This window comes from Apteryx rowi, unplaced genomic scaffold, assembly GCF_003343035.1.
Source record: "Apteryx rowi isolate R43461 unplaced genomic scaffold, aptRow1 scaffold_445, whole genome shotgun sequence".
Taxonomy (NCBI): domain Eukaryota; kingdom Metazoa; phylum Chordata; class Aves; order Apterygiformes; family Apterygidae; genus Apteryx; species Apteryx rowi.
The window spans coordinates 711,139-726,755 of record NW_020450700.1 but is presented as its reverse complement, the minus strand read 5'-3'; the positions used below and the strand labels follow the sequence as shown (position 1 = coordinate 726,755).

General features: G+C 37.4%; 1 protein-coding gene across 1 annotated transcript in view; it reads right to left on the bottom strand.

Moving 5' to 3' along the window:
- DYRK4 (dual specificity tyrosine phosphorylation regulated kinase 4) overlaps window positions 1-2,467 on the bottom strand; it is a 27,784-nt gene extending 25,317 nt beyond the window's left edge. The window contains exon 1 of the mRNA XM_026076958.1: window positions 2,387-2,467. Coding sequence (XP_025932743.1) covers window positions 2,387-2,461 — 75 coding nt within the window. The 5' untranslated portion in view covers window positions 2,462-2,467. The remainder of the gene's footprint in view (window positions 1-2,386) is intronic.
- Between the last annotated feature and the right edge of the window lie 13,150 nt (window positions 2,468-15,617).

The following is a 15,617-nucleotide window of genomic DNA, read 5'->3' as shown; positions in this document are numbered from 1 at the left end:
CTCAGCCCTGCTGAGGCCACATGTGGAGTAGTGTGTCCAGTTCTGGGCTCCCCAGTACAAGAGGGATGTGGCACTACTGGAACAAGTCCAGCGAAGGGCTACAAAGATGATGAAGGGACTGGAGCATCTCTCCTCTGAGGAAAGGCTGAGAGAGCTGGGCTTGTTTAGGCTGGAGAAGAGAAGACTGAGAGGGGATCTTATTAATGTATACAAATATCTGAAGGGAGGGTGTCAAGAGGATGGAGCCAGACTCTTTTCCGTGGTGCCCAGCGACAGGACGCGAGGCAATGGGCACAAACTGAAACACAGGCAGTTCCATCTGAATATGAGGAAAAACTTCTTTACTGTGAGGGTGACAGAGCACTGGAACAGGTTGCCCAGAGAGGTTGTGGAGCCTCCATCCTTGGAGATGTTCAAAAGCCGTCTGGACACAATCCTTGGAAACATGCTCTAGGTGACCCTGCTTGAGCAGGGTGGTTGGACTAGATGTTCTCCAGAGGTCCCTTTCAACCTCAGCCATTCTGTGATTATCTCATGAGATGCCACAGCAAAATCCTGCTGCCACTGCAACACATTTTTCTGGTGTTTTGTTCTCCCTCCAGGTGTGGACACACAAAACCTTTCACTAGCATTGACTGCTCAGACAGATAAAACGTCAATGTGTTGGTGGAGAGCAGTAATGATCCGCTGTAGATTCTTTGCATATCTCAGATCATGCCCAAAATACTACAGCTTAAAGATAGTAACAGGGTTTAGACTTGAACTTTACCTGGATTACTTTCACCTCAGAGAAGCAAGCATAAATCTAAAGCACTTAAAGGATGTCTGAATGCATATCAAAATTACTTCAAATAAGACATTCAAAGATTTATATTAATAATAAGGGATAGTATCTTATTAATATCATACAATAATTATAAGACATGAATATTCATACTGAAGATGGTCACAACAGTTTAAATTACCAATCTTACCATTAGAATTATCATATGCATTACATTATAACTTGAAGAGATGCTGGCCTTTTACTAATGAAGGGGTGTGTCTTGCTCCATCTAACCAGGCAACACATGGAAAAGAGTACTGATGTAATACTGATAGCCAGTAACAGCAAGATTTAGGAACTGAAGATGATTTGGTACCGAGACACCCAGTTTGGAGGTTCAACGAAGATTAAACAAACAACTAAGGAAGTGGCTGGTGGATGTCTTAGTTTAGATGAAGTGTCCTGGCGAATGAATTGTCAAATCCTGATGATTTGGATCAGTGCTGGCGACAGCAGATGTCTCATGGCAAAGCAAACACGTGCAATTGGCATCTCTCAAACTGCTAGTTCCATCTAATTCTGACATTTTGAAAGTGTGGTGAATTCTCCCATAACTAAATGTTGATAGACCAAGTGGGGATCTAGGTGGCTTTGCAGTGGATTCTGAAGAATTTAAAAAGCTGTTCAAAATCATACTTACAGCAGGCAGAATATAAAGGGATTTTAATGTGTGCTGTTGTTATTGATTTGTGGTGGTACAAGCACTTATTCCACTAATATTCTAATAATAATATTCTAACAGTTTATTAGCTTATGAAAATGCAAATGCAATCTATTCATCCTTATTTATCCTTTTGCATCACAGAAGGACAACAGCTTAGGCAATGAAAGAGAATTAAGGCCAACTCATGATTTGCTTCTACTTTTTTTTTAATTATAAGTTCTTAAAGCCTGATCCAAACCTAATGAAATCAATGAAAGAACCCTCCTGACATCAGTGGGCCTGAATCAGGCCTTCAACATAGCAATATCTGGGTCTCAAATGTGACAAAAGAGAATTTCTAAATCTTAGTTTTGACTGAAAGGGTGATTTAGTACATTTTCCAGTGTTCTACGGTTTTATAAAGGTTGGGTTTGGAAAGAAAATGTCCAGATTTTCCTTGCTAGTGTTCCTTTAAACTAAGTATAATGCAGATTTTGCTATGTCACCAATATCATTTAAATTCAAAGCACTAGAACTGAAACGAAGTGACTTAATTTAGACTTACATCCATATAACTGATAACAAAGTGCGCCCACAAATCTCTCATTTTTCAAAACTTCTGTTTGAGTCCTGATTTATCTAGATCAAGAAATCCTTTTGATTGTATACATCATGTAATTGATTTCACAGCCATATGGCTGTACTGGTCCCTCTGCTAGGTCTGGAAGTGACTGGTATGAAAAACACTGTAATAATAACAGCTATGCCATTCACTAAATAATTGTTCTTTGCATATCTTCCGTACTTCACTAACAATAATTTTCCTATATATACACAAGCAACTGAAACATCGTTCTTTACAGCTGGTCATGTAACTCAGGAGTTACTTTGAATACTTATTCTAATTCATCACTTACCAAAAATAATTGAGGGAATTGTGCCTCACTGGATGGTTTTTGTGCTGCTTTTCTTTTGCATACTGACTGGCACATATCTTCTTTAAAATTTCTTTCTGTTTGAAGGAATATAATGGGAGGGATCCAGTAATAATATATAAATGGAATATAGTAAGTAAAACAACATAAAAGCAATGCACTTAGCTTATATAAGCAGGAATTGCATCAAATTCCTCATTCTTATAGGCAGGCATCTAGGTGCAATTGCACTGAAGGAGGAACCAGAGGATTTTCTTACTGTAAGCACTATTCTTCCTCCACCCCATCTCTGACTTCTGTAGTATGGACTTTAGTGAGGCATAATATGATGAACATAATAATTAAATTAGTAAAGAAAATTTACAAAAATTTGCATGGGGAATTAATGCAGACAAATCAATCCACATGTATGTAATGAATGACATTTGTTTGCTGTGCAGATTTGGGGTTCCTTGAGGAGTTTTTAATTAATTTTTTTTGGTTAATGTTTTGATATATTATTTGACTGGAATTATCAGTCAGGTATCAGGAACAACTTTGTGCTGTTAATGAAACTTAACATTGCTAGGAAGGGACTAGCCCCAAAATGTATTCTCACGTAAAGCTGACATCAGTGTTCATAGCAAACAGGAAGGTAGAAAAGGAAGGAGGATATGTGATCACAGCAGAACAATTACATGTTACATGCTAAGAGGCAATCATAGACTTTTATAACCAAATGGCAGAGGTTTTTATTAGGTAACCTAGGAAGAATGTTGGAAGAAGGGAAGATTTAAGAATAAAGATGACATTTTCAAAACTGGACAGTTCAACTATGAAAATGAGAGTAAAGATGATAACTGAATACAAACAATGGGCAGCTGCATATGCAATTGCCTGAAAATCGCTCTTCCCAACCTTATTATGACTTCAAAACTGAGGAAAATCAAGTCTCAGTCAAAAAAATAGAAGTGGCATCATGGCTGCAATGAACCATTTAACACAAAAAATCTAGGGCAAACATAATCTGAATGAGTGGAGAAGTAGAGGAACAGACTTCAGCTCTGCAAATGAGCTATCTAATTATTATTAGAAAACAGAACACACACACACATATACATACATACATATATATACATACATACATACACATACATACATATCTATATATATAAAAAAACCAGAAGCAAGTCTATTTCTTTCTAACTATTTGAGTTAGTCTGATGACTTTTGCTAAACTTTACCTCACTTACAAACTTAGTCCATCACAATTGCAGTTACATGGCTCCTACTAAAAATAAAGACAGCCTTACCCATACATTTTTATTATGAATAAAAACAGATGTAATGATTAGGTGGACATATGTAAAGGCAGCATGCCCTCCAGAGAGGGCAGAAGTTCAGCCACATCCATCTGCCTACAGTTTGCTATTGACCTGAATAGCTCTGAGTGGGTCACTCCAGGTGAGCCCTGCAAGGGCTGTACATGAAGACCAGGGACCTAATTTAGGCAAGATGGACTACCTACCACTGGTATCTACTTTTAGCTGTTGTGAGGTCTATCCTAGCTACTCTGGTTCCAGTGGCCAAAATCCTGTTTTCATAAAAGATGTAAGCACTTAAGCATATCAAACACACTGGTGCATGCTTAGTGCAGTGGTTCCTTGCTACCCACTTCTCCTCCTGCTCTCCTCCAGAGAACTCATTTAGTGGTCCATGCTCATCCCCCGACATCTCCTTCCCAGAAGAGCAGCAGCAGGGAGCCTCAGCAGCACAGCTGCAGCCAGAGGTACAGAGATACTGGAGTATGAGGATGAAGGGGTGCAAAAAATGAGAAGGGTCTGAACTATCTCCTATACCGGCAGCACTACCATCCCTGCTGCTGCCTCCCCAGAGTATTAACAGCTCCTGGCAGTGCTATGTTTGGCAAAGGGGCCAAGCTAGCAAGCCGGGCACACCTCCTTGATTCACCTTCATGTTGCTGTTCATCATCAGCTGGGAATCAATGGTCTAGGGAGATATGTTTCAGTGCCTGGACACCATGGGAAACCTCGGGGATTCAGACTTCAGTCTACATTTCATGTGCAGTTATCAAATTGAGCAATCAGCTATGACTTGAATACATGTAGTTAAGGCAAGACCTCTGTGGGAGAGACATGTAGTTGTCTCAGGCCCTGATTCAGAAAGATATTTCAGTGCACAGCTAATCTGAAGCATGAAAGCAATTCTATTCACTTCAAAGGTGTGTGCTTACAGTCTTTACTGGATCCAGGCACTGATACAATCTCAACACATAAGCTGAATTTTAATACATTCACCTCACTGTATTAACGATAGATGTGCCAAAAAGTCCAAACGAGGCAAGTGTGTATAGTTACTGTTAATTTAAATAAAAGATTTGAAGTATATATTTTGCCTCACTTCCTCTTTGGAAAGGAGGAATGTGCTAGAAATTATGCCCCAGTGCTATTTCAGCAGAAACATGTATTTAATAAAGGAGTTTTCCTATGACTCAAGGGAAATAGATCACTAATACTCTCTTCATGTACATTATAAAGACAAAGAGTATTAGGGAGATTTCAAAGGAGAACCATTTCCTTAACTATTATTTATTATTGTACAAATAATAATTAGTATAATACTGCTTACCATACACACAAGTGTTGTGCTGAACTGTCTTGATACTGGTTTTACCACAGTCTTGTCTCATACTTTGGACAATAGCACTCATTCTCTTATCCTGTGTCAAAGACACTCCCTGCATCTTCAAAAACAATATATAAATTAATGTCATCATCAGAACAGTAATAAATCATATTACATGTTAATAAAGAAGAAATTTGCTCACAAACCCTTTTCTATTACAGTGAGATGCACAGAAAGCAGCAAGACTGTACACAGAAGTTTCTGCAGTATATGCTCAGTAATATGGCTCAGGAGTAATAGGGATCAAAATTTGGGAGCTAGGCACAGTTCCCACTTAGGAACAGGTTGGCTGTGATATGTGGAGGACAGAATGGTTCACATCACTTTAATAACATACTTCCCTATTCTTTCAGGAGCAGCCAGAAAAATCTGCCTCCAAATTTTTTTGGCTAGAACGATGAACAAAAACAAATCAAGAAGGGGAAGTGGAAGCTGATCTCAACAGAGACAAGCTCATTCATATGTTCCAAAGTGTACACAGTTCAGTGGAGAATATAAATTCTATTATCACTTATCATTGTTTATCATAAACTCCCCGAGGTTAATGAAGATATAGTGCACAAAGCTGACGAATGAAGAGAATCAGACTTTGTACATATAAACCCTATAAATTAGAGATGGAAAAAAATATTCCCATACAGATCATGTGTTTTCTTTAAATGATGATTTTAAAAGTAGACACCAGTCCCACACTCATTCAGTACATTCAGTGCCATATCTATATCTTACTGATTTAAATGCTCCCAGGAATTTCTGCAGCTCTCCATAATTATAGCTCCTTTGTAGGTAGCCTGAATACCTTATCTTAGTAAATATATCCCATTTGCCTTTGCTTTGTGGTCACATCTGAACCTTCCTACAAAAGGCCATCTTTTCTGTCTGACATTGGTTGCATGATCCATCATAAGGGCAGATGAACTGGGTGGGGGCAGCCAGGCAAGGCATAGAGTGCTAAGGCCCATCTGCATGGCAGGAAAATGAGCTCGAGAGTGTTCACTGAAGGCTCTTTTTTGCAAACGCACCAGCTGGCCTGCCTCTCCAAAACATGCAGGCTGGCAGTGGCTTTGTGATTACTTCTGCCCAGACATGTGAACAAAGCCATGGAGAACACCTTTTACAAGGAATTTCAGTTCTACCTAAAACCGTTACAGAAGAGCTAGATGTTACTAATAATGTTATGATCAACCTGCTAGGTTTTCATACATGCAGACACAGAGCCTTAGCCTACATTATGTCCTGCAGATTAATGCCTTTTGTATGAGATATGATTAAATCCAATCAATGCTGAGAGGGTTAAGTGCAAGTAGAATTTTAAAAATCTAACGGTTAGATTTTATAAACCTATCATTCTGATTTCCATCTTACATTTAATTTCTTGAAAATGTTATGACTTTTAACAAGTAGTATTCAAAGACTTATTAAAGCCAGAGTATCCCATAACCAAGCTAACTATACACTGGAGGCAGTGAATATGATTACTTTTAGTAGAATTTCTATGGATGAAGTTCTAATATTTTACAATATTTCAAAAACAGCTTGAAAGACTTCAGAATATAAGCATTTACTTTGGAGATTTTCAGCTTATGAGACTACCTGTAAAATTCATCCTGAAATTTTAAATGGTAGTCTGGGAAAACACAGATGATTACCTGAACTGTGCAGTTTTTAAATCTGGAATCTCATGACCAAACATAACTAAGTATGAATGATCACTATAAATGGGAAAAAGGGCAAGAAAAATGCCTGTGAGTCATCAGACAACAGTCTTCAAAGGCATTTTAAGTATGCTGTTTGGAGACTGGTACAGGAACCAAGAAACTCTGCACCTTAAACTAGTCTAATTCTATCTTCTTGCTACATTAGATACTAAAGTAGTCTTCAGTGTTGAAAGCCCTTGTTTCACTCTTGCCATAACTCTATGGCAAAAAAAAAAAAAAGATGAAACAAAGACATATTTAATATTTGACCAAGTTTAATCTATTTGACACTTATTGCCAGGCCACCTTCTACGAGTTTCAAACCTGGTTACAGGTTTGAAAAGAAAACAGCCACGATCAGTATTTTCAGCTACACACATTTACGCACCATACTAGCGTACGAGAGGGTTGATGGATTTAGCCTCAACCAGCTGCTCCAGGAGTCCACAACAGAGCCACTGGCTCTCAGAATGCAACGTGACCATCTGGGGTGTTTAGACCACCAGCTTCGGCAGTGGTACCTGTCACATGTCCTCTGTATGCTCTGGCGCAGGGAAGTAATGAAGAGGACACCCTAAAAGGCAATTCTATCATTATCTTGGCTCCCTTTTAAGCAGAGATAACCCTCCCATACCAGCAGAAATTATCCACCTTGTAAAAATTGTGACCAAGTGCAAAAGATCATAGTTAAAATTAAAAGTCTTTATATGCTAAGTAGGCACAATGGTGCCTTGCTGTAAGTTCTACCTAGGATATCCTCCAGAGGTTGATTCAGAATTGTTCCATTTAGTGAATTCTGCTGTGGTTTTCCAAGATTAGTAGGAAACAAATTATTTTTAAAAATAAAAATTGACAATATTAGTTATCACTGAGCATTAGCTTCAAAAGACCTGACCTAAAGCCTCCTGAAATCAAGACTAACTGCAATTTCAGTTGACTTTGAAGGAAGACTAAAGAGATTTCAGACAGGTATGAGGACCTTGTGGTTTAAACCATGCTGTTATTGTTAAGAGTAACTTTCCTGAGTTGAGTTGGTTGAAATTCATTGTATACATTCTGAGAGGATAAAATATAGGTAATATTGGGCATATATCCCTCACCTCCCACCTCTTTTCCTAATGGGATGTGTTATCACAGATCATAAGGCTAAATACTGAAGAAACTGCATATATTCAGCATTGCTATAGTCTGCTCTCCTCTCCCATGAGTTTAATTAAAATACATTTTAAAAACATTACTATTTCAAACATCAAATTACTATTTATAATTAGTAACAGCAATCTGGGTATGTCCAGACTGAGAACAACTGAGAGCAACAAGATGTTTCTTCATGTGTACTAAGATATAGACTTCAGCAAGAGATAGAGAGGCTGGAAGAACACTGTAGTTTCATGATCGTTTTAAATGAACACTGTTGCTAAAAGAGGATGGAGGGCAGGTATTCTTAATTCTCAGCTGTCCCCTCTTTTGTGCCAGCACAGATGTTCATGAAGTCATACAATAAATTGGATCAAAAACTAGTTCAGGTCAATTAATCCAGCAAAAAAAAAAAAAGCTCAGCTTAGTTTTAACTTGCATCAGTTCCTTTCCAATTTACCTTACAATGGTAGAAATGTTAAGTGCAGGTAAGGACAAGTGACTGGGGTTGGAGAGGGCCTGAGTGCCTTTTTCAGTAGCTGCCTTGCCATGCTTATAGAACAACACCGCTGGTAGCATCCCTGTTGTGCTGAGCCACTGCCTTTACTATCTGACATTTAAATTGGGAACACAGAAATGTCTCAGCTAGGTTTGGCCTCTCTTGCTGGGAGCTTTAGAAGTAGAATAATTAACTGTCCCCATCCCTAAGAGCTCATAGTTTCAAAGGCAGCCATACCAGGTGAGAAAGAACGGGGAAAGACAGATACTGTTTTGTAACTTGTGAATAATTCTTTGCCATGAATTTTGTGTCAGCTTAAAAGCTTTATTTTAACCCCTTTAAAACTGAGGTTTTTTAAATATTGAAATATGGTGACTCTAATAACTATATTTCGAGGAAAGTAAACACTTATCTCTGCCCTCTGTAGAGCTGTGAAACCCAGCATACATTAGCTGAGGCAATGTTGACAATCCTCATTCTTAATTTTGAAATTACATTTTTTGAAATTACAGTTTGAAATACAGCATGTTACATATAACAGAAACTTGCTTAGCCTCTAGTTTCTTATGTCCTGTTCCTTTTACATTCCATAAAGCATAGCTATTCTGTACGAAGATCCCACACAAGCATTAATATCCCAGCAGCCTAATTCATTGGATCACTGATTTTCCCTGGTAGCATTCGAATAACAGATCAAAATCAGTGTCAGAACCCTGACAACAATTAACAAAATAACTGTGAACACTCAAGCAGAGATTATTTTTACTGAAATTAACTGACAGGATCTGAATAATTCAGTAGGACTTGAACAGTCCAGCAAAAGTGAAAATCACAAGTTGCATCTGAAATTAAGCACACTATCATAAAATCAGCTATGAATTCCACATTAATGATTTATGACTGAGAATGAATTGACAACATCAGAAGTGCTGTGATTACTCAAGAGAGTTCAAATAAGAGAAAAGCAGCTATTCTGCACTCTCAGGATTCTAGACACCTGCGAAACTACTGATGTATGGAAGTTGTCCCTAATACCAAATTTGACTGGAACACACATTTAACGCAAATAAGATATCATTTTGAATCTTTCTCTCACCCATATTCTACTGCCACCTCCATAAATCTCTCAGCTGCTCATTCCCCCATTTTCATTACCAATTAATGAAAAAAAGATTACTTTCCCCAGGTTGCATATGGGTCATCTGTCTCTGTGCTTTTGGTCTTCTAGCAAAACACACAATAATCCAAGAAGTGCAACCATGCAGCACACATGACTTATTTACCACAGCATGTTAAAATACATAAATGATTGTGTAGAACAACTTTATTTTTCTTTTAAATTTATTTTTGTGCAACCTTGAGTCAGAAAAATCAATTTTGGAGGAGAAAAGAGGACTATTTGGGAACCAGGATTAAACAGTACAACTGGGGATTCTGTTATTATTATCACATTTTGTTTTTACACAGAGAACCAACATGATTAATAGTTCCCCCCCTCTGGGTCTCCTTCAGCCATGAAGGAGACAGATCAACATGCCTTTGAAATCTTTGGGTAAATTGTTAAAATTCAAAGAAGAAATACACAAACAACAGTAGTAGGTGGTCAAGATTACAGTGGCTGTGCCACAGAAGTTTTCCATCCTTTAATATTTTGGGTATATAATACCAGCAACTCCTCATGTCCGAGAGAGTTGCGAGATGCAATGCACTAAAGAACAAGTCTACTGAAAGTCCTACTGAGGGAGAATCAGGAGAGAAGCACCTTCTTGCCACGGCAATCAAATGTGTAAGGGAGACTGAGCAAGCCAAGCTAGGATATAGTCCACCCTGCCATCTTAGGCATCCTGGTCCCTTCCAACTCCTTAGAGGGAGGTATGTCTTAGGGCACAGGAAGTTAGATTTCCCTGCACTGCTTCAAATACAAAGTTCATAATTAGCACTGGCCTTTGTGAGAAGAGCCCAGAGAATGAAGGAGGATTTGGATGATTACCATGCAATCTGGCCCTGGACAATAGCTGCCAACTGTTTCCTAATTTTAATACAGTGAAATACTATGGCATTTTGAATTACTGAATAAGTTAAATCTATGCCTCCAACTTCGCCAGTCTGCACAGTTCTCTTACCTTTGGTTGTGCTGAATGCATTCTTTTTCCTGACTTCACTATGTTGGGGAAGATGACAGATCTGCTCATTCTTACATTTTCAGACTTGTATGTAATTTTGTTCCTATGAAATGGGAACAGAGAAACTCAGTCAGCTGGGCCAACCTCACAAGTTACATCAATATTACTTCTACCCAGTTAGGAATGAAACTTTTTACGCTCGAGGAAAATGATATCAAACATCCTGGAAAAGAATTATATATTGAAGCTAATCAACCAAGTGAAATAATGCAGGAAACACCTACTCTTACATAATTTATCTATGAAAGAATATTAGACTAAAGCTGTGTTCTTGATAAGATGATTAATGGTTATTAAATTTCTATTTGTTCTTCTATTCCAGATGATATTTGGGAGTAAAACCACAGATAGTTGGAAAATGTAACCTTGGAATACCTTCTGGTTGCTTTTTTTCTTTCTCTTCAGCTAAGCATATTAAGCATTTAAAGCTACAATATACATTAGGGCACATATACTGCAATGTAATCTTTTATTTATTAAATGATAATTGCCTTTTTTATAGAACACACATGTTCAAAGAATCATTGACATTAAATATAGAAAAGATTTATATTATCATCCTCAAATCAGTGCACATTTATTTTCTACAGGAATTAAAGTGGAAACCCACTTTTCTAGCATTCACCAATCTTGATGAGTTGGATAACCAAACACTGGGCTGCTGAAAATTGTAAGGCACCAGTCACTGCTAATGTAAGTACAGTATATACATTGGAATGTCTTCATTCTTATTTTGTCTTCTGCCAAAGTACTAAATAGAGCAGACAATTCTATAGCAGATCTGAAGAACGGTTAACTATGCAAGGGACTACCACCTAATATTCTCACTATCTATTTTTATCTTTTATTCTGTGTTTCATTGTAGTGCCCTATTTCCTTTTAGAACCTCTGGTGTGCACATACACCATTCAACTCTGATATGAGCACACTTTGCAAATACAGATGTCAACCACACATCCTTCCCTTGCTGGAGTAATAACAACGTACTGCCCTCTAGTGTTGATTTTCTGTATATTGGTACAAATGTCTGTTTGCATTCTAAGAAACGTGTACCTAACTTTTTAAGTTTCTGCTGAGATAGGGGTTACAAGGTATTTCTGAAAAAAAAAATCGGATTATAATTCTTCAGAATCCTTCAACTTAATTAATCCTGAAAAATGAACAGAATTAAAGCAAAATTTATACAGATTTAGGATGGCTACTGAAAGTAAAGAACCATGAGATACCCAAGTAAGATCTCTCATCTGTTCAAGGAGGGAAACAGGCAGATGATCTGTCCTCTTTGGATGTACTTCACAAAGTGCCCTATCTCTAAGCAGATAAATATCATCTGTCTTTCATGTTTGATCAGTTGTACTGTTTCATCCTTCAGATGACTTCTTTGCTCTTCAGACTCTTGGGTTTTGATGACACCATTAACTATGACTGCCTTGACCCTAAGATCCAAGATTATGAGAAAGGATTTGGTTAAAATAGAGGAATTGAAATGCCTAAGTATTAAACAGATAGAGATAACCTTAAATACACTACAGAATATGTAGATTCTGTCTTTTACACACAATGCCAATTGGTCAAATTAAGTCCTTTCCTGCTCTTACTCAGTTAAGTCCGGGAAAAACTTACCTTTACCTTTTTAGAAATCAGAGGCATACTAAACACCAATTAAAAAAGCAGGGTGGAAAAAAATGACATTTTTTATTTTCAGTATCCCATTAAATGAAAGCATGGGAACAACGCATGCTCAAAGTCTTTGTTAAAAACTTACACAAGCATACTGAATATTGGGTGTGCGAGGACTGGAAAGATTTAGCACAGCAGAAACAGACTTAATTCAAATAAGATCTGTTTTTTCACAGCTTTTGAACTTCTCAAGAAAATGATGTCACACATGAGTGGAGAAAGACCAACATTTCTTTGAAACTTTGGGACAAACTGTTTAAAATGCAAAGTGCAGTTTTCTGCATAGATCACAGGAAGTGGTAACATTGGCTTTGCATCTTTGTGGTTTGCACTATGTTAATAGTCTGTTGGTAAAGAAAGCTGAGACAATAAAATTGATCAAACATGACAGACATATTTACCTGCTTATAGACAGGGCACCATGTAAAGCACATCTAAAACCCCCTGTCCAAAATTCCAGTGGAGTTTAGGAAAGAGTAGGCTGTGGAATTGATGTGCAGTTTAATGATGCAGTTGACAAGCTTAGCATTTTTGTTCCTATTACAAAAATAATCAGAAAAGGTTTGTTTCTCTTATTATATTAAGCAGCTCTGAGAAAGCAGTAAATTATACCTTCAATATTTAGCTACTGGAAAGATACAGCATTTCACATTAATAGAGTATCTGAAAAAAATAGTCAATACAGACCAGGGAAATGAGGGCTGGGTTTCAGAACCTTTAAATCATATAATGAACTATAAACAAGCTGAGAGCTTCTGAATCAAAACTAAAATTATTTTTTTCAGAAATAAGAAAAGCTGAAATAGTGATCTTTTTGCCTTATGATGGTAACATGATTGATAATGTATCCAGAGCAAACAGACAACCAGTCTGCTACCTAAACACCAGAGAAGTCAATAAAGGAATGCTTTGCAATGACAGATGATGGTGGCACTACATGTATTTGAGTACAGTGGACAGTTATATTTAGTGGTGGCTAATGATTTTTCATATTTCATTGAGATATGACACATACTATCCTCTACACATACCATTTTCTACAAGATGTTTCTAAAGAAATGGAAGTAATTGCTCGCTACAGAAATTCTGGTCAGTTAAGTTGCATTAATTTTTTGGCTGCAAAATTTTTATTTTCTCACATGCTGCCTCCCAGGCATGTTACCAGAAAGAGGACAGAGAAACACAAAGGAAAATATCAGACTGACAAAACTATACTAAGACAATATCCATTCTCAGGCTGATTGAGCTACTGAACAAACAGTAAAGTGTACTTTCATTCCCTTCCAGCCCTGAGTTTGTTAAAAACGCTTTGAGAAAGAGGAGGAATTACATTGCACAAGGAAGTGCAAGCAATATGACAACACATCAACACTAGACTTTCACTAAACTCCAGCTCAAGAAAGTCTGAAGAGATCAGCTTACAGCTGAAGATGCAGTGAAGTGTAACAAGTCTACAGGATAAATGAAAAACTCAAAGATTTTATGTCACTACCACTACTGAAAAGCCTTCTAACAGTGTGCTCTGCTAGACTGAAGTTCTGGACTAGATCACCCGAGGAAGCTGGGCTAACTCCATCCCTCTAAGAGAAGATTTAGACAAGCAAGTAACTGATCCTGCCTCCAAGCTGGGGATGAACTACATGACTGCTCAGAATCTCTTCCACATTTATTTTCTCCTATCACAGATATGATAGTTTCTGTAACAAATTCTTAGATATCTTTTGTTGAAATCGGACATATAAAAAATTCAATGTAGGGCTGAGTCTGAGCATAGAAACAAAGCTTAAACAAATCATTGTCAAAAACTTTTAAGCAGAAAAAAGTTTTTATAAAAAGCATCTCTAACACTAAACACTAGCTTTTATCATAAAAGATCACTCACACATTACATTATCTACTCCACTAATTCATAAATCACCAATTATTTATCCCTAACTCCCTCAATTATAATTGTATAGATTATTTTATTTATATTTTTAATGTTTTTGTTTTATTTCATGAAGTTATTTTGTCTCTACATAGACAAGAAAATCAGAATGAAGACAAAATTATATAGTATTCATAAAATATTGACAAAACTCAATTTTAAGGAAGACTACTTATTCTTCCAAGTCAAAATCTCTTTATCCATCTCTCTCCTTCAATCCACTGTGATATTTCAACACCACAGAAATAATTGTCTGTGAACATGCTATCTCAGGTGTTCTCTGAGCACCACCGAGGAACTCAAATTTAGTGCACTATCTCGGCTTCACAGACACAGTAAGGATTTCTTTAGCACCCTTTCTAATCTCACCAGTGAYCAAAACTCCCACCGAAAATGAATGCAAGTTGTCTATGGATTATGAATGTAGGCTATACAATAGAGTCCGTGAGTGTGGATAAATCAGGAAAAATGAATGAGAGCTGGATTCAAAAGCTTGTTTTCATTCTAATGCTGGAGTTTCCAGACACCCATGTCTGCTGCAAGCCCGTTCAGCATCTTCTGAAACCATTTGTTCTTCCAAATCAAGAAGGCCCAGTCCGGCTATTGCTTTTTAATATCCTCCTTTAAATAATACTCTGTATTTATTATTAAAGAATATCAAATCTAACATCTAGTCCTTAACATATTAAAAGGTATTACTAAACCAGCAGTTCTTAAGAGCTGCTGAGCCAAAGCATCAATGTTATTTGCCAGCCTGTTGTTCATAGATCTTAATGCACAAAGATGTCTTCCATGAAATGCCCAGTGAATCACCATTTTCTAGAATGGAGTCTATGGGACTTGTGTGGCACCAAGAATGAGGAGAGGCAGTAGGTGTACCCAAACACATAGATTCATCCCACCAATCAGCACTACTTAACCTGAGGTTTTGTTTTGTAGGTTTCTACCGGTTTTGCTTGTCTGGTGATTTCCTCTTTTTTTGCGGCATTATGTCTACTCTCAAAGAGAGTATCAAGTGAGAGATGTACTGATGACATAGAAGAACATCTGGAGGTATATAATGCTGCTACAGGAATATTCAAAGAAATTTCACACTGCTGGGTCCCTAAGATTTTGCCATTTTCAATCTCTTTTTCTTAAGATTGTCTAGGATGAGGCCTATGTATTAGTCTTGGAGCATGATGTCTTCAGGCCAGTGGAATTTTGCAGATTATTTCTGTGATGCAGCCATATTTTCTATGACAAATCTGCATTATTATGGTCATAGCAACCAAACTGAACTGAAATGTTATGCACAGGGAGCTTTAAACTAAGTTAGAGTGGATTCCATCTCTAAAAATAATGTATCCAGAGTTGCAATCAGAGCTGTCAAAAAATCTCTCTGCTGTTCTGAAGCAAGAGGTGA